This window comes from Doryrhamphus excisus, linkage group LG4 (genome assembly GCF_037039965.1).
Source record: "Doryrhamphus excisus strain RoL-2023G ecotype Guam linkage group LG4, RoL_Dexc_Guam_v1.1, whole genome shotgun sequence".
In the NCBI taxonomy this organism is placed as follows: domain Eukaryota; kingdom Metazoa; phylum Chordata; class Actinopteri; order Syngnathiformes; family Syngnathidae; genus Doryrhamphus; species Doryrhamphus excisus.
The window spans coordinates 8,082,544-8,102,535 of record NC_136360.1 but is presented as its reverse complement, the minus strand read 5'-3'; the positions used below and the strand labels follow the sequence as shown (position 1 = coordinate 8,102,535).

Sequence of the window (19,992 nt, the reverse complement as noted above, 5' to 3'; positions counted from 1 at the left end):
TAGTATGACTACATTGTTGGAAATGCTACAATTGCATCTTTAGACCATACAGATCCCCCTCGAAGCACATTTTGAACGTCATTTTTTGGTACTCCCATCTGTTTTATGGGCTCCAAAAAACACCACAGTTGCTGACATAAAAATGCCGAGGAAAAGTCACTACTTCTTCTCCCTGTTTCTCGTGGTAAATGTCTCCTCAGAGTCCCATTGAATGTCAAAAAAAGCAAAAAAATGTCCATCAGCCACCATCCTTGCACCCCACCACCCCCTTTTTGTTTTTGCTTTTAAGAAAGTCCTACTTTTTTGTTTTTGATTCATCAACAAGGTGCCTTACTTTTATGCACACAACAGAGCACAGTTGTAACAAGAAATAGAAACTTTGTGTCTATGGTACTAATTGAATACCCGCATCATCATGGAGAGAGGAAAGGGTCAAAGGGGAGGGGTTTGAGGAGGTAGAAAAGAAAAAAAAAAGCGCCTGACTTTCTGTGTTTGCAACATGTACAGCTTTTCTTTTGAGGTTTGCCTTAATTAGAAAAAAATAAATAGATTTTTGGTTGCTGTGGTGACAAACACCAAATGTCACTGATTGGAATTAAGGCAGTAAAGCATTGGCACAAATTTATTGTAGCATTTTGGACAGCTTGGTTTGGCTACGACTAACCTTTGTGTTTTTGGAAATATGAGATGACAAACAAGGAAGCCTCCTAAAGGAAATATAATGCATCTTCTTTGTATTGTATTGTCCCCTTCTCCTGTTTTTGACATTTGTTGGGTTGGTCAACCCCTGCAGTTTTGGGATCAACTTTGTCCATCCCCCTCTGCTTTAGCTGGGACAATAGCCAAGTTATTGATCAGCCAGTGCCTGAATATGTCTACACTTTGGCCAGCAGGGTGCACTGTGGCTCTACAAGTAAATGATCTTTGAAGGGAGGCGCTCTGAGTCCCTTTGTGTCCCCATCTCCATTGAGTGCTTTCCCTATAGCGACTGGACGGATGCCTGAGCATGTTTTTGTCGCTTTAACCGCCGCTTTCTGGGTTATTGATCAGAGAAAAAGCTCCTAACTGAACAAAAGAGCATTTCCAGACTTATTGCCCACCTCTCCCAGTCAGAGAACCTCTCGGTTCAGACTTACAATGACAGGTCTTCCCTCTACAGGCCAACATCTGTGCAAAAAAATATATATGTAGACCTGTGCCTGGAAGACCTGCTGCTGCTGTTGAGCATCTTGGTTTTTCACCTTGAGGGAGAGGTCAAGGCCTTGCCCGCTCTGTCTGCATCGATTCATTTTTCAATTCATTAGCTCGCCGTATGATCGGGCTTGAGCTGCTTTCTGCAATGGATGACCATCAGGGAATACCTTAGGCCGAGGAATGAGGAAGATTATAGGATGAGGGGGCGGAGGGAACTGGAAAGCTTTGGGTTTTTTTGGGTTTTTTTTTACAGACTACATCATTCTTGGGTTTTGAGAGCGCATGTGCAGTATAGGGCTTGGATAATAAGGCTATGTGCTGCTCTGTCAGATTTATTGCCGTTTTTTTTGCTTCTACGGAGGGATATAAGAGTGGACACAAAGAGGTGAATTGTAGGGGGCAAAAAGCAGGATCAGTGGCTACGTCGGTGGTGAAGGAGGCTAGCTTGTGCCCAGTACTGTCCAACAACAAAAAAATCTTTGGTGTCTCTTTACTTTGTCTGAAACAAAGATGCCCTAAGGATGATTTTCTTTCAAAAAAGACATAATCAATGATTGTCCTTATGAGAGTAATACAGACTGGACCTGACTTCACCTTTTAGAGCTTGAATTTTTGACCGACAAGAAAAGATGATTGCATGGCACAAAGGATTTCTCGGGCAGATGACGCTGTCAGAGTGGTCCAGGCCAGGAATGGTTATCATAGGCAGGGTCTCAATTCCAGTTTGCTACACCTGCTCTTCCAACCTACATGCCCGGCCATCTGAGGGCCCTCTCCTACTCCTCCTCCTCCTTTCAAGCCTTAGAGAACGTGGTGGCAGAGGTGCCCGGCTGCCCCGGGCTGGTGCCATGGTCGTCGTGCCAGCGGTCCACACAGCGGCGCCTGGCGTTCATGAAGAAGTTGCTGACGGTACTGAGCTCCAGGCCCAACTGCTGGGAGATGGTGATCTGCATTTCCTTGGATGGTCTCTTGTTCTCTTTGAAGATGGCGATGAGTGTGCGTCGCTGCAGGTCGGTGAAGACCAGGCGCTGCTTCTTGGGCGCCGTGTTGCGGTCCTTGTGTTGCTCCTGTTCTTTGCGCTTGCAGGCTTGGCGTGGATGGCAGCAGTGGGAGGGATCGGGTTGAAAGTGGGAGGCAGAGAGGGAAAAGAACACAAAGCAAGGTAAGTATACAAAAGTGGCAAAGTCCGCCATTGTAAGCCCTTAACGGGCATCATAGCAACAAAGAAAATGAATTAGAAACCATACACAACAGAACAAATGATAACAATGGCAAACATGTTGTTCTTTGGAACAGGTTAAGAGGGATGAATAGGCATGTTGCAGCCAATAGTGGACTCTACCTTGGTGATCCGATTAAACACAAGTGACAGTATTATGTCTACTTCAGTGTATAGTTTGACAAAAGGCATATTTCTGCCTTTTATATTGCAATAAAAATATATTAAATCATAAGCAGTAGCAGTATAGGGATGGGTATCAAAACTCAATACCATAATAGCACTATTGCCAATGTCACAGAATTGTGTTAAAGGGCATTGTTTTGGGACAGAATTAGTTTTCCTTTTTTTAAACACCGACATTGTTCAAGCACCAGCACTTTTTTAAGTCCTGATTTTTGTACAGTTCTGGAATGTAAACAATACCAAACCCAAGGTTTCTGTCACCAAGTCACTGGTATGTGTGAATGACGGGTGGAAAAGCTCTGATTCGCTTGTGGAGAAGTCGCTGGATAACATGTGTCAATCTTGAGGCCACAAATATACTGTATGAAAACCATTTTTTCCCCTGGAAAGAAATACAGTCTTATGTTTCCACTCTCACTCCATTGTGACCAATGGCACTTTACAAAGCACTTACTGTGGTACCTTTCCTAACTTTTGGCAAAAACTAAAACTAAAATGCATACCAAACTTGTACTGCTTTGTTGGTAAGCAACGTTGGTAAACGTTGGTCCACGTACACCCGTACAGCTCCCACTCTTATCGCCATATAAAAGTTGATTTAAAGCTAATCCATGCGCCCAGCCCAGTGGGAATATTCCTTCCATCCCGCAGAGTGCAGACAGGGAGCCAGCCTGCGGTGAGGAGGGGGGAAGAAGGGGTAAGTTGAAGGGGGTGTTTGATTCAATATTAATGCAGTTTGAGTCACGACGGGGGGGCTGAGTGGCTCTTTCACAAAAGTAAGCGTTTTGTGTGTCAAAAATGAGGGGCAAGAAAAGATTGTGGAGAAAGTGCATGGAAGAGATTTTCTGTATTTTGGAGCCAAGAAAAAAAGGAAGTGTGGGGGGGAGGAGTGGCAAATGGAGGAGAAAAGAAAGATATTGACCGACTTTGCTGTAGGAGCTGGGCGGATGGTGGGGGGGGGGCTCTCTGTTGGGACTGAGGTCAGACTATCCCCCGCTACCCACCCCGAGCAGGTCTACAGTCTGCTACTTCAAACAGAGCCCACTGGAGCCCACTCTATTGGGCTCTGAGAGGGTATTTATAACCCAAGCCAACCTTCCACCCCACCCCCTAAACACAAACACTTGAGACTGGCTCCTCTTCCCATACATGGAGCCTATTTCAAAACACTTTTACGCTAGGGAGTGGGGGCAGAAGGCCGAGGGATTAATAGTTAATAGAGTGGTGCATTGTGGGTATGATTCTGGTAAGACGCAGACAGGTGTAAGAGTACAGTGAATGGAAGGTTAAGGCTCCTGCCACCTCTGCAGCCGCCATTCTCCCCTGCCGGCTGAGGATCGAAAACGGGCTGTGTGTCCCACTCAGCTTCCCCACCGTCCGGGTGGGAACGAAAGGGAAATTGCAGAGACGTTAGAGAGAGAAAGATGGCGTTGACGTGTGGTTTTCCACCTGCTGCTGCCTGCATTGTCTGAAAAGCTGCCTTCGATCATGTCTCGCTCATGTGCTGCATGCAGCGTCCTGGTGTGTTCAGAGACAGAATTTGTTCAACTTGTATGCAGTGTGGAGTGTGTGTGTGTGTGTGTTTGGGGTGGAGGTTGTGATTGTGCTGAAGTGGCTGGAGTCAAGCAGTGCGCTGTGTGTCTAATTACAGTGGAACAGAGCCCATTGATCAGCCATTGCAGTCCAATCTGTTTACTACAGATGTCTAACCTGCACATGGGCCCATCCATCATATTCACATTTCACATCAGCACCGCAGCAAAGTGTGTGTGCGCATGCGTGCTGGCTTTTATAAATGTGTTTGTGTGTGTGTGTATGTATACATATGTATATAATAAGAAATAAGAACATTACGATAACCATAGGAAGCAGAGTGCTCATTATCAATTGGTTTATGAGGAAGTTTGCTCGCACACACTTGTACCAAGGGGGGGAGAATCAATGGGTAACTCATATCAATGCTAACTTACGGTATCACCATACTGCACAAAAATATAATAGAGTATACAGTCGTGTGAAAGTTTTTTTTTTTGCATGTTTGTCACACTCAAATGTTTCAGATCATCAAACTGAATGCAAAATGCAGTTTTTAAATTAAACTTTTATTATTAAGGGAGGGAAAAAATACAAACCTACATCGCCCTGTGTGAAGGTACGATTACCCCCTAAACCTAATATCTGGTTGGGCCACCTTTAGCAGCAACAACTGCAGTCAAGCATTTGTGATAACTTGCAATGAGTCCCTTACAGCCCTGTGAAGGAATGGTCCACTCATCTTCGTAGAATTGCCCCAATGGAGGTTTTTGCAGCATGAATCATGCCACAGCATCTCAATAGGATTCAGGTCAGGCCCACTTCAAAATCTAAATTTAATAAAGAGTTGAATTTAAAAACACCATTTTCTTTTCAGTTGTGTTGTCATTTGTGTGCGGGCTGAATTTGGCCGAGTGGCTCTGTGAATAAAATCGAATAAAATGTGCATGACTCAAATATCTTACTACTGCCTTTTACTTGTATGTAAGCTTCTTTAACTAGCAGGATTGTACACCGTAAAATCCAATAGCACGCTCAACTCGGATAAATAATTACAACTAACCTCTCTAATTGCTCAGCGTTACTTTATCCCTGTTTGTATCAATTTACCCTGTTGCCTGTCCATTGTTGTGTGTGTATGTGTGTACGCATACACAATACACAATGGACAGGCGATGGCACGGATGGAAACTAATGATTTTTTTCAACGTGGCCTTTTTGTGATGCAAATATATTACTCTTTTGAACGCATATTGTTTTGAGAAGGCAAACTCTTTACGTAAATGGCCCCAGCAACTAACCGGAACAATATTTCTCATCACTGAAATTCAACCAAAACTAGGCTCACAGGACCAAGAGAGGCTTAAGTCACAGTTGATGCACTACCCTGCTGGTGGGGATGTCATACAACTTCATATCAAAAAGTTCTGAACTATCCCTTCAACATCCATTTGATATTCATGCTGTGATCATGCATTAACACTTACAGTGATGGTAACATGTAATTGTTACAGTATCTTGCCATATTGTGATGATTTAAAACACTACCAAAACTTATTTCCTCTGCGCATTGATACCAACAAGACATCCCGCTAATGGCAGCGTCATTCACAGACAGAAGAGTGGATACCTCGCTCTCAATTTCACACTGGGGCAACTGGAGCATGTGACTGGAGCACACGTCTTGTGCTGGAACACACAGCCATGCCAACAAGAGGGGGCATCGTAAGTGTTGTTGCCACTGTTGTTGTTGATGGAACGAGTGTATGTGTATCAATGCGCTTAGGAAAGAAGTTTTGGTAGTGTTTTAAATCATCAATATACGGTAAGATACTCCAACTATTACATAGTATCATCAGTGTACGTGTTAATGCATGATCACAGCATGTATATCAAACTATGCAACGTTGTTAGAGGGTTTTTTTTCTTTACAGGGCCTCATAGTCAAAATAGGTGCATCCCAATGACAGCATTGTTAGCTAGCTCAAATTAACTCATTTTCTCGTGTTGTAATACACAGAAAAGGGAAAGGATTATGAATGATGGGCAAAATTCCAAGAAATGTGCTGTACACATACTGTAGGTTGTAATAGTTTAGTGATACTGTTTTTAGTCATGTACAGTTAAAGTATTTTCAGTTTTGGTCTGAATCTGGCACTGTTAAGAATTGTTGTGAAGTTTGTGTTATATACAATAGTGTTTCCTCTTCTAAAATGAAAATCAGTAGTTTATATAGGAGGAATCGCCTTTATTTAATAAGGTCTGGGAGGCAGGCCAATGGTATTTTCCAAACAATTCAGTGGAAATTGGGACGCGGGCCAGATTTGCCGCCCGGGCCTTAGTTTGACACATGTGGCCTATAGTATTGTTGTGTACTTGCATGTACTATTCCCAACGACCCCCTAATAATTAGTTTTTTCCTAAAATATTGTAGACTGCATGGAACCATATTTGACTACAGGTGTTCAAAATTAACCCTAAATCCCTTGCTTGAGTAAAAAAAAAAATTCAGTATAAAAATACACTACCATTTTGGATAATTATTGAAAACTTATGTTTAAATTATGAGTTGCAACATTTTGAATTTCCTGTAAATGGTAAAAATATATACTGAATTTTTAGGATCGGTCATCCTGCCTCATCTTCATCCTGACCATTTGCTATAACCCGTTTCTGCCATCGTGTGTCGCTGTTGCTCAGCCTTCTCTTGCAACACGGGGCGCCAAGGTGCGCTGCCTTTGCTACAGGCGCTGGATTTACTAATCAATATCGATCGATCGGTGAGGAAGGGGGCCCTGATTACTGAACCAAGCTCGGCGTAGAAAAGAAAAAAAATCGATCATTGCAGCTTTTAGAGCTCGAGAAGGCTCCGCGCGGAGAGGCGGACGTGCACAAAGAAAGCAGCCGGACTAGAGCGCACATTTTGGTGCTTGTTGCAATGCACCCCCGCTGCTCCACGGCCTGGAGGGACTTGTCAGAGACAGGGGCTTATCCCTCAGGCGTCATGTTTGTAGAATACATGTATTTATAAGAAGCGTGATTCTCTTTTAATGATCTCGTATTAATGATATTGCTTTTTGGGGTTTATTTTTCTTCTGTCCTCTCTCCACGACACACCAAGCGAGGTTAAGAGGAAAAACACCATGGCTGTTCAGTAATCGATCGATGGATTCGTGAATAATTCGTGTGTGAAATTCACTTCGTCCAATTAATTATGGCCCGGAGGATGGTGGAGATTCATGATGGAGGGAAGACCTCTCACTTGGGTTGGGGGGTGGGGGGTACACCTGTTCCCACCTTTGCTGTCAAGTATAGTGTTGGACTTTATGAAACTATAATCTGCATTATAACGAACATGTTTTTAAATAAACATGTTCTTTTTAATGCTTTCTTCCGCACAGAGCCTTGCGAAAGTGTGTGCGTGTGTGTGCCTGCGTGTGTGCGTGTCTTGCAGGCTGCAGGCCAAAGCTGGGCCAGCTCAATAGCGCCTTCGTGTAATGAGTGCGAATTGGCGTTGATGCACTGATAAAGGGACACAATTTGTTGCTTTGCTTCCTGCAAGGCATTTCTCCAACTTGTATCTCCAATAACATCCACCTGCAGCCTCATATAAGTCTTCCTCGGCATATACGGTATATTTGTGGACTTTGCCACCCATGTAAATCATTTGCATTCAATGTAGACACAACCTTGCGTAACGCCTGCACAAATCCAATCTAATTACAACTGCCATAATGAAAATATTGTTACAGTAATAGCGCTCGAAATGTATTGGATGTATTGGGGGTGTACCTAATGGACTGTCTGTTTTAACGTTTCTTTCTGCTTTACTAGCCAATACAAGCAAAAAGAATGCTACACGCACTAATGAGTGGTAGCTATACAATCAGGGCAGGTCTATAGTAATTAAATGCACTCGACCGTTGGGAGAGTTTCAAGAGGCGTGGTGGTGGTGATGATCTTTATTATTATTATCATTATCGCTGCTTTAATTGCACTCTGTGAGGCGTTTCTTTCCATTTGATGTGAGATTAAACATTGATTTCATCCCCTAATTTCTTAAATCGCCTATGCGTAATAAACAGTATTTGTGTTACATGGTGTTTACACATTTGTGCATTTTTCTGCTACTGTTTAATGTCTATAAATGTTTCCATAAATGTGTTCCTTTTTTAAATACCCTACACAAGCTACCCTAATTCTAAGCACTGCATTTAATATTTAATGAAATTGTCACACAAATAAATGTGGCTCTATATAAATGCATTAGATCTGTGAAGAACCGTGTGTATATATATATATACTAGACTTATACTCTATATAAGCACTAATGTCCCCTTATATTTTCAGCAGATCTCTCATTTGCTTTTTTTGTGCAAGACTGCAGCAATTTTGCACATCACTTGCACAAACTCAGACAACACAACCCGTTGTCTTAATTGTCTGTGTTCCATAGCATGGAAGGAAATTTAGATATACATATAATTTCACTCAATGTATTTTGTTTTGTTTTTTTACATTGTGTGATTTTTGTGTCATTGTGATTTCTTCTCAAACCACAATTTTTTATTTTATTTCACGGAAGTCCAACATCTACTGCAATGTCGTTATACGTGGCAATGTCAATATTAACAGCAATGTTCAAACATGCAATTGATATATTCTGATTGAATAATTTAACGCCGAGGCTGCTGAGCAAGCGCGCTCACACACACACACACACACGATAAATAGACCACAAAAATAATAAATTGATCATGGGGGGAGGGAGGGTAATCACAGCTTGCTTATTATAGTATTTTAATAACATGTAATTCAGAGTATGTTACACCGACGTTATTGATCCATCCATCAATTGATTTCACAGTCGTTTTGCTCCTTTTGTTGATCGTTGCTTGTTTCTGGTAGCTTGTGTGTGTAACCTTGCATATGATACAGATTTGTAGGTTTTATTCAAGTTTTCCTTAACAGCTTAGTAAGGGAAAATTACCAAGGATTTTGTATATTTTCATATAATTTTCGTTATTGTTTTTTGACAACTGTATCCCAAAATATTTTTTTTATTGTGAAGCCATTTGATAACAAGTGTTTGTTTGTTTTTTAAAGGAAAACCTCTCCAAGTGTAAATCTTTGTCCAGAGATTTCCACACTTAATACCAGATTAAATTGCCTTTTAGAAACCTGGCACTGCTCAATTGGATTGGATCCTCGTCTTCTATTAAGCAAGCCATTATCGGCTCTTTAATAACCGATGGCCTGTCAGTGTGCCAGATAAGCAGCCAACACACACAAACACAAATTGCACTAATACAGCTCGAGAAAACTATAACACACCGACTAAAATCTGCATTCCTATAATATTGTTCAATATAGAAGTGGTGTACTGCAGAATACCGAGAGAAGTGCAGAGATGCAATTGTACACTAATTACATCACCAAATGCAAACACAATAATGAACGTATTCCATGGTGTTTGTTAAAGGTGTTTTGAAATGGCTATGTAATTACATTTTTGTTCATTTTATGTGCGTTTGTTGGCATCCATCCGTAAAAAGACTTGCTTTGAAAGAAAATATTACATTAACATTGTATTGGACGTTTTTGACAAGTGAACAATTCGACGTGTTTCCAAACTATAAAAAAAACAACAACTTATACGTTACAATTCTCCTCGGTTTATTTTCCGTCAGACTGCCGCAGATTATAGCGGCTGAAAAGCCATAATTCTTCCCCTTTTTGACACATATGTTTAACTTCTTCCCGCAATCATAAAATCGCTCGCTTTTGAAGAAAATAGTGCATATTTTCCATTAATAATTTTCGACACAGGCGAACAGTTCGGCGTGGTTGCCATCTTAAATAACAGAACCCCATCCTATTTACAATTCCCCTCAATGTAAATCCCAAATTCCTGCATACTCCTTTCATACTCTGTTATTTGTGGTCAAAAGCCATGGCTTCTTACACGTCACACAAGGACGAATAACCAGATTGAATTATGGTTATCTCCTCTCCTTTGTGTATATTTGCCTGGAAATGGGGAGGTGTGTGTGTGCATGGAGGCAGGCATTAACCCTTTGATGCTATCCGCGTACATTCAGTCGACTCTGGCAGCAATTTGATTTAAAGGTCATTCTCTCCTATCGATCCGCTTCGGCGAGGGGGGTGAGGGCCTGGCGTAGGAATTGATCATGTGAAATAAAAGAGACGGTATGGGAGACTGTACAGAGTCCAGACCTCCTCCGTTGCATTTATAATGGTACAACATGCACGCCCACCACCCCTGTGTGAATTGCACAGTGTGAGTGTGCGTATGTGCATGTGGGAGAACGACTCTGCACGCCAATTTGACTTCTATTAGAATTACATTAGTTTTGAATTATACGCTCGACCCAAAAGAGCGGCGTGGGATGCATAACGACGCAGTTAAATACGTGTGAACTTATTTATGATTTTTCAATACTTAAAAAAAGAAGTACCGATTTTTTTGGCGTCATTTTTGGGGGGTGGCTGTGCATGAATGGAGACGTAGTTGATGAGAGAAATGATGGTGGATGTGGGTGTACGAGAGGGGGTTGCGTCGCTTGGCTCCAGGGATGGAAAGCAGAGGTCGGGGAATGGAAATCGATACATATTCAGGGCTGGCCACATCGGCCCTTATAACTAACAATGTGGCTGCAGACCCACTCGGAAGCCTGGTCACATCCACGCTGCGAGACGAGCAGGAACCCCACGCAAACACGGATGTAGTGTATATTTAGTCTGGCATATGTATGGAAGGTCTTATAGTGTATTGTCTAGCAAACAGCACTGAGATCAATAGAATGTCCCATTGTCTCATAAAAATACCATTATTTTATTTAAGGTCACTATAATATACAGTTTACAGGGTTGTACAATGACCACAAGTTATTGACAATGAGGGAAATTTACCCTTTTTGTTTTTTCTACATAACTGCATGCCTTCCTTTTTGTTTACAATTACATTACATACTTAAGTGATCAATAGTAAACTCTGACAATCAACAGCGCCTCTTGTGGCTACAGCTCAGTACTGCACTCAAATTTGCCCCAAGACAGGATTAATCAACAATCAATTTCACCCATGCTTTCTTAATCAACAATGAAACATTATGACAACTAGTATATGCTTCCTTTTCATTACGTCTATAATGACAGTGACTGGAGCAAAATTAGGGCAGGAGCTAAAAAACATGTTCACTGGATAGAAAGGCATGGCTACACTATTGTCTAATTATGTTTTAATGTTATTCGTTGGAACAAATTGCCTTTTTATAGGTTTTTAATTGTGTTATATGCATATATAGGTCTTTGCAATGCCGGTCCACAACCAAGTAATTTATACTAGCAGCAGAAAATGTGTCTTTCAGTAACGTATACAGACTTTGGTTAGCCATTAATCAGGGAAAGATTCACCATTGTCTTTTCTTGCGAACGAAATTGAAGCACGGCCATGTCAAAGCCAAAAGCTTAGCAGAGCTGCAGTGCTGTTGTATGTGGACAGTGTGTCGCATCCATTTTGACTCAAGTGTAGTCTGGTCATACGTGATGAGGTTAAGCTTCACGTCCTTCACTTGTGTTTCCTCCATGTGAATTGCCATCGTGATGGTACGATTGTGAACAGTTGTCGCTGACAGAGGCATGTCTCTTATTCGTTTGATGTCTTTATCCGAAAAGTTGTCAAAAGGCTTATTCACCACATCAAGCATGAATGTTTTGGCATATTCGTTATCTGTGAATGGCTTTCCTTTCCTCACTATTGCTAAAGAATCAGCAAAGCTGGCCAAAGGCAGTCAGCTTGTCGGCTCCATGCTGCTGACTAGTTTGCACTCTGTACAGTAGCTCTTGGCATGCCTTCTCCCGGGTGTCCCCCGCTGGATATTTAGATATAGCGTGTGTCGAAGTGACCGTTTCATCAATGAAATTTTATCGCACAATGCCAAACCTGCTCTCTCCACAAAGGCAAATTCCTCTGTCCCTTATTGCTGAAATGTACGGTCCTCCTGTCTACAGATTGAGCTCACTGACTGACTAAAGGCAGGAGGTTTTTTGGCCTTTCAATGTAGTCTACCACTTTATCCCAATACAACTGTATTTTGGCATTTGACCTTGGCATTGTTTTTTGCCATCCATGTTGATGTAGAAAAAGGGAACTATGTTTTAAATGCATTATAATGTTTTATATTTTGAACATTATTAATAACACTGATTTTTGTAATGTTTTGGTTTAAAATATCAGCAGGAAAAAATGAAAATGAGAAAACTACAGTGTTTACAAATGTGTGAGAGCCGGATGCAGACATCAATAGAGCCATAAAGGGCTGATGAGCCATAGGTTCCCAACTTCTGACCTAAATCATCAAAAACAGAGTATGGGTACGATTAAAGCTGGCTAAAGCCCAATGTTTATGGTGTACCCTCAAAGTACTGCTTGATTGTTGATCTTTAGAGCTTGGGAACATACCATTTAAGGGATTTGGTTTAGTCCAAATTGTCCATAGGTATAAATTTGAATGTGAATCGTTGTTTGTCTATATGTGCCCGATGATTGGCTGGCAACCAGTCCAAGGTGGATCCCACCTCTCGCCCAAAGACAGCTGGGATAGGCTCCAGCATACTCACGACCCTGGTGAGGATAAGCAGCATAGAAAATGGATGGAGGGAATTGTTTAAGCGGTTTCTTTGGCGATTCGGTTTTCTGTGCTTTTTCACCTCAAGCCCCAAATTTGTGTCCTCCAAAAATATTAAAGGATGAAAAAATATATAGTAGTTCCAACAAGCACCTCGTCTGTTGCCGCCATGTCGTATTGCAACTGACAAGTGGTGGCTCACAGAGCGTTGTCTCAAGCTGAGTAGTATCACTGTGTTATGCTGTACAGTCTTATGTTGGAAATCACAGACTCAAGTATTTCCTGACAGCCAGTAACCCCATAAAAAGTGACCCTCTATCTGATCCACAATCTATTTAGGAAAGGCTGTTGTGGGTTCAACACAACAAATTCACAACAAATTTGGAAATCCAAGGTAATTGGTTAGTGTTTATACATTGCCAAATTTTAGGCTGGGGATTCAAAGTAGAGTTTAGGTGTAAAAAACTGTAATTTATGGGCCATTAATTTACCCTGATTCTACTATTATGGATTGCCATGTCCACACGGTGGGCCAGTGGTTAGCATGTTGGCCCCACAGTCAGGAGATCGGGAAGACCTATGTATACGCGATTGGACCAGTCCAGGGTGTACGCCGCCTCTCGCTCGAAGTCAGCTGGCATTGGCTCCAAGGATGGATGGATAGATTGCTATGTATACAAACACGTCGTCGACTGAGCTATGAGCATTTGATTTGGCCAGTATCAAGTATCATAGTACACAGATGTCCCTGTAATATGATAATATTGACGACATAAAATAAAAAATTCACATCAAACTAATCATTAAATTAATTGTTCATTTTATCTCTAATGTAGGTCAATGTAGGTTAAATATGTAAACAGATTGCATATTAGGTTTGTGCTGAAAACAAAACCATAGTTATTAGTATATACTGTACGTATGTTGTAATATTGCAACATTTTACCATGGGTGCTTTTACAGTAGAGCCTTGCTTTTGGAATGCCCCAGTTTTTGTATGATTAAATTGACAAAACTTTTTGCCCCGGTTTTCATATATTGTCTTGGTTATTGTTCAACATTGCGTGTAACAACGTAACTGTATGCCCTGTACTTTATCATCCCCAAACACAGCATCCTATGCTTTCAATTCAGTGAGGCTGCTAAGTACTAGTAGTTTGATACAGAAACACTATTGAATTCAAGAGAGAACCCCGCATCGTACAAAGATGCCGTACACGTGGTCAATCTGACCAGGATGCACAGAAAGTCGCAAACAACTTTTATCTTAGTGTGGAGATGCGTTGAATCTTATTATTTATTTATTTAACTTTTGCTTTAAGGATGTGTTGCCATGACTTAAAGGGATGCATTGAACTAACAGTTTGTTCTCCACTTAATGAGGAAACATGTCAACTGCTGCTCAGTCGGCATTCACGCTCATAGTAACCCGGAATGGTACAAACATTACTGAAGGTTTTTAACTATTACCGGTTATCACAAAGGCAAAGAAAATCTAGAAAACTACAGTTGTGAAAGTGCCAAAGGTCTTAATAAAACAGATCACAAATAACTGAAGAGGTTTGTAGCATATGGCCACATAATGACGTGTGATGTTGTGTTTTGTTTTCCATAAATGCATGTGATTCTGTTGCTGTACACTTGTATGAATTGTTGTTGGTGGGGCTCCAGCAAGGTGCACTGTATGACCTGCAAAAATATAATTGCTCTGAGTAAAATGTATATTTTTGTTACTTTTGGGTGTCTGAATTGGATTAATTGAATTTACATTATTTTCTATGGGAAAAGTTGCTTTGCTTCATATCATTGCTTCAGTTTTATCTGACCTTTTGGAACGGATTAATAATGGAAACCGAACTACCACTTTATTTACTAATCTTAATTTGATTTTGAAAATACTATGGCATGTGGTATAAAGAGGAAACCAATTTAGCTTCTAAGCGGAAAAATTGTCCTTCGACTACTACTAATATTTTGGACAACTTTTTTCCAAAATATTTATGACTTATATGATAGAAATAAAGATTCCTCCCCATCCGTGAGGTCATCATGTGTCACCATCACAACACCTCCAAAATCCCCAGCCTCAACCGAATAGCCTGGGGGCAAGTGCGGGTGGGGGGAACCAGGGTTTAAATGACCTGCGGTAAAAACAAGCACCGCCACTCTCCCACTAGAGGGTTTTCAAAGGTTGTACACGCGTGTCTCACTATACTTACATCACACGTCTCAACTGCTGTGTGCTTAACGAACAACCAGGTTCCCAAACCACAGCTGCACTGTTTACTCCCATGCCTCACCCCTCCGCCGTACCACCACATCAATTATTAAGGCGAGCTATTGATCATCTCGCGAGCTTACATGGAGATTTTTTTTCCCTTCAACATTATCCAGCATCAATCATACATTAATGCCTTATATCCAATTAGAACCTTAAACAGCCCAAAAGAAGAAGTGCTGATTTGTTTATTTTGCCATCCAGTTTGGGGTGTAGATGCATGTGAACAACGTCATTGTGTATTGTGCTATTGATCCATGGGGCTGGGAGCTTGTTGGATGAAATAATTGTGTTTAGGGCCAATACACAAGAATGCCATTAACCATGTGTTGAGGGTGCAGGGGTTCACCACCTTGAACTGTCCTCAAATGATGGGGGTGGGGGGGACTAGGTCAGCACTATGGGCAGCACCACTGACTCCAGCTCTTTAAATGCTTTCTAACAGGCCGTAAAATCAAGTTACTAGACTGTAACCTTTTAATAGATCACTTACACTTGGAAAACACTTCTCTCGTGGTTATAACCCTAAAAAGTCAGCTTGCTGCACAACTGCCAGATTTTCAACTTTAAATGAGTCAGTAAAGCTAAATAGGCCAAAAGGTGCCTACATTTTTTGTGATTTTAACCCTTTAAATGCCAGTATGTTTACACAAGGCCACTGTTTTTAAACAAAAAAAACAAAGCAAGCTTGTACGCTTTTTCTACCTCTACACCATTACGAACATTAGAGAGACACACTACAATTACACTCTTGCAGAAAGCCATAGAGTGAACAATCTTACTGCATGCTTTGAATGGGAAAAAGTAGCGCCCTCCAGTGGACATATGTAAATAAAAATGGAGTCATTAGTCCAATTGAAATCTTAACATAGGGACTGCATTGTTTGAAGCTATTGCCATATATTCATTCACCACAGTTAATACGGCTTGAAAAAAACAACCTCTAGGATCTCTTCAGGATTACATGGTATCATCCAAAAAGGCAGTATATATCCATTGAAATGGAGGCCTCCCACTGCTCCTAAATACCTAAATAATACACCCCATCCCCTCCCTTTTTGTCCGATGCATTCTGACCTGAGAACCCCGGAACGTGCCCTAGCCATTCATATGCTAATGACCCAACTGCACTTTTTGGGCAAATAAACATAAGCTTCATTGAATTAAATTCAGTTCACATTTGGTCAATGAATGTGTATTTGTTCATATAACGTCTTACACAACATCCACAGCCTTTTCCTTTTATTTATATGTATATATATATATATATATATATATACACACACTATACACCCCCCTCTCATTTTCCTGCAGGGGAGAGACCAATGGGAGAGAGTGCTGAGGTGGGATAATTGATAGATGCACTGGCTATCCTTATCGATCAGGCTTGTATTGATCCCACCAAATACATTGAGATGGAGTGTGGAATTCAACACAGATGCAAAAGACGAATTGTTTACAGCATTAACGCCATCTTACCAACGCTGCTGTGTCTTGCTCGCACTACTTGTCAACGTTGATATTATGGATTTAAAATACAAACGGGGTAGGTTTGTTTGTTTGTAAAAAAAAATTATATGAAAAATGGTGGGGTCTACATGTACGAGGACCACATCGCAGCCTCTGGGTGTTTGCCCCATTAGGCGTGAAGGGCATGCACAATCCCCCTAAAAAAAGGGCCATGGCCCATCTCTGCACACACATGCGCGTGTTCGTGTGAGCATGTACAGACAGTGGCATTTTCACATTAGCTAAGCAGGGCGGCTGAATTGATTTGTGTGACTGTGATGAATTTGGAATAGTAATTTGAAGTTATTGATTGATGTGGCCCAGCCAGCCTCACTTTCAGGATATAGTACACCCCCCCACCCGTCACACACACACACACACACACACACACACACACACACACACACACGGCCCACGCATGCACCCTGGATAATGGTGATTTTTAGATGCAATAGGTAAAATAATTGTCCTGCACATTTACATGCAAATCATTTGTCATTGTGTCCCTCCATGCATGCGATTTGGGCTCCAGGTTAGAGAAATAATTGAAATAAAACCATATATTTTATAGGCTTTCTACAGCTTTAATAGATTTAAGCACACATTAGCAGGAGCTTGTCTTTCACTCTCGACTGATATCAGCGTGTTTTATCCCAATGCACAGTGTGGGGAAGATATAAAACCCCACAGCCCAATTAGCTTTAACAGGGTGGCACTTAAAGAGACAATTGTAAGGGGGGGGGTGCAGGTGTTTAAATCTTTATTTACCAGAACGCAAGCTAAAACGGTAAAGGAACAATTTACATGCCAATTAAGTGCTTTTCAATAAGGCATCGACTGGAACTAAAATATGCCACACTATCTGCCTTAATTGAAGTGTTGGCTTTAAAATACGGTGCACAAAAAGGGGGGGGGTGATTGACGTCTAACGGCCGTTTAACAACAACAGGCGTCGATGAGAGGGGATGTGTGCTTTAACCTGCAACTTCAAGTGTTTTCATTTAAGTCCTCTTAGTCAGGGTGTGAAATTAGAGCACTAAAGATTGTCGTTTTCCTGCTAAATGTACGACTCTTCTGTTGTTTTTCTGCAAAATACCTCCTGATTTTGGAGAGTGGCGCATCTGTTTTTGTCTTCCTGGATCCAAATCGATCATTTATCTAAGCGCCACTCTGAAAGGGGACGCCTGGACCTGAAGTATTGATCCATAAGAGGTCATACCCCCCCCCCCCATCTCTTATATAGGGCAGACCTAGTTTGCAAAGATGCATAGATTTGATTGTTTCAGGTGCAAAGTACGATCTTGTTTGTACCATAGTTGCATAAGACTAAAAGGTTTAGGTGATTTCATACATTCATATAAAAAGAATCATTTTGTTTATCTTTGTACCAGACCCCTCCACGTGTTTACACTACATCAATCAAACAAAATCAAGCCCCTCACTCTTCCCACAGGCCAACATTTAACTCGCAACCAAGTTTTACTCGATATAATCGACTAATAACTCGCAGTAATGTCTGTTTGAGCCGTCATTGACAGTCTCGCCACATTGACTCCTAATTGATCGGGTTCGGGCTGTGAAGTTGAGCGGTGCGCTGCCTCGTCACTCACCTGCAAGCCTCAGCGCCGACATCCGCTGGAACTCTGGCTCCTGGAGCCACTTCCACATTCGCCTGAAGGTCTCCCGGCCGGACTTGAGTTTACTCCACGGTTTAGGGTTCCGCAGCAGGTCGGACAGAGTTCCCTGGGAGCGGCACAAGATCCTCTGGGCGAATATGGCCTGCGGGATGCTGTAGCGCTTGAGCTCGGCCGTTATTCGTTGTGCCACCTCTTTGGTGTTGATCTCCTCCACCTGGCCGGAGCCTCCCCCCTGAGCGCCCCCCACCACCGTCTGCCGGTCCCGGTCTGACAGCATGGAGCCGTTTGCCTGAGAGTGCGGATGGCTGTGGTGGTGTATGCCGTTCAGGGATGACATGAGCCCGGCTCCGTGGCCACCGAGGCCCCGCGCCAAGTGCTCCTCACCTCTGGAGAGCATGGCTGCGTGGGAGTCGAACCCCCCAGCGGAGAGCATCTTATCGTTGGAGAGGTGAGCTCCCGGGCCGTAGGCGCCGAGGGATTGCTGTGAGCTGTGCAAAGGCCCGAGACCGTTAGAGAGCGGCGACAGAGGTTGGCCCATGCCGGACATGTCCTTCGGGTAGTGGCCGTAGAGGTTGCTCATGGAGGCGAGGCTGCGGTCGTCCCTCATCAGCGTGAAGCTGCCGCTCACGTTGCCCGCCGCCAGACGCTGGTGCGCCGGGTGGTGGTGGTGAGCGTGCGGGTGCGGGTGGTGGAACTTCTCGGACACTGTAGAGATGGGTGGCAGGTGCTGTAGCGGCGTCAACGTGGTGTAGGTGCTGCTCAGGCTCATGCCCGAGTCGCACGACATGGTCATGGCCGGGTGCAAGGGCCCGGAGAGTGCGTGGTCCGTACGGTAGTCACCGGCCCCCTCCAGGATGGAGGCCATACTGGACACCATAGCCGAGCGGCCGTGAGAGGACACCAAGTTCCGGTGGGACGCCGACGACTGTCGTGCATGGGGGGAGTTCATGAGGTCGCCGCTTTGGTGGGAGTGGGGCACGCCGTGCAGGTTACCAATGTTCTCCATTGTAAGCTCCATGTTTGGGGTAGGAAAAAAGGGGGAATCTTTAATTCCACCCCACTCTCTCGCTCTCTCTCTCGTCGCTCGTTTTTTTCCCGCTCCACTCCTTTCCGATAATTTTTGAACGATTTCAAAGGCGAGCCATTGATTGTGGTTGCTTCTGTGCAGTCAATCCAGCATGGTCCTCTCCTAGTGGCGCCGCTCTCTGCGATGTCTTCCTTTCTCTCTCTCTCTCCTCCCTGCACCTTCCGCTGCTCTCTCCTTTCTCTCCTCACTCTGTCTGCATGCTTGCAAGTGTGTGTGCGCGCGTGTGTGTGTGTGTGTGTGTGTGCGTGTGGATGCTGAGATTACCGCCAGCCTGTGCGCATGTGCGTGCCCCAGTATCCTCCAACTCGCGCGCTCTCGTCCACTCTGTGTAAGGGAGGGGGTCAACGTGACGTCACTTCATCGTGTGATCATGGACCCCAAACTGAACCTCAAATTCCTGCCTGAAGATTGCATTAGGCGGCACTAGTTAAGATAAAAAAAAACATTCTTGAGTAATCCACAGCTGTGCAACGTTTACTTTGAGGAGGATAACAAATGATAGCATTAAGGAGCACGTGATGCAGGCATTGGGGTGAAGGGTTAAATATTAATACCTTGTAGAGTTTTAAACATTCGATATTTATTGTTATTGCAGGGTGACTTTAATCACCAAGAAGTGCATCATTTATTCATGCTAAAAAGTAAATATTGAATTTGAGAGTGTTGCGTGCCATACAGTATATCAATCAAGCATGGTG

The 19,992-nt window shown here is 42.8% G+C and overlaps 1 protein-coding gene across 1 annotated transcript; it reads right to left on the bottom strand.

Annotated features, from left to right (window-relative positions):
• onecut3a (one cut homeobox 3a) lies at positions 1 to 19,468 on the bottom strand. The gene is made up of 2 exons (XM_058073449.2): positions 18,181 to 19,468; positions 1 to 2,281 (listed from the first exon to the last, which is right to left on the bottom strand). Exons 1-2 carry the CDS (start codon positions 19,223 to 19,225, stop codon positions 1,989 to 1,991), a joined length of 1,338 nt encoding a protein of 445 aa, XP_057929432.1. The 5' UTR covers positions 19,226 to 19,468; the 3' UTR covers positions 1 to 1,988.
• Positions 19,469 to 19,992: the final 524 nt, after the last annotated feature.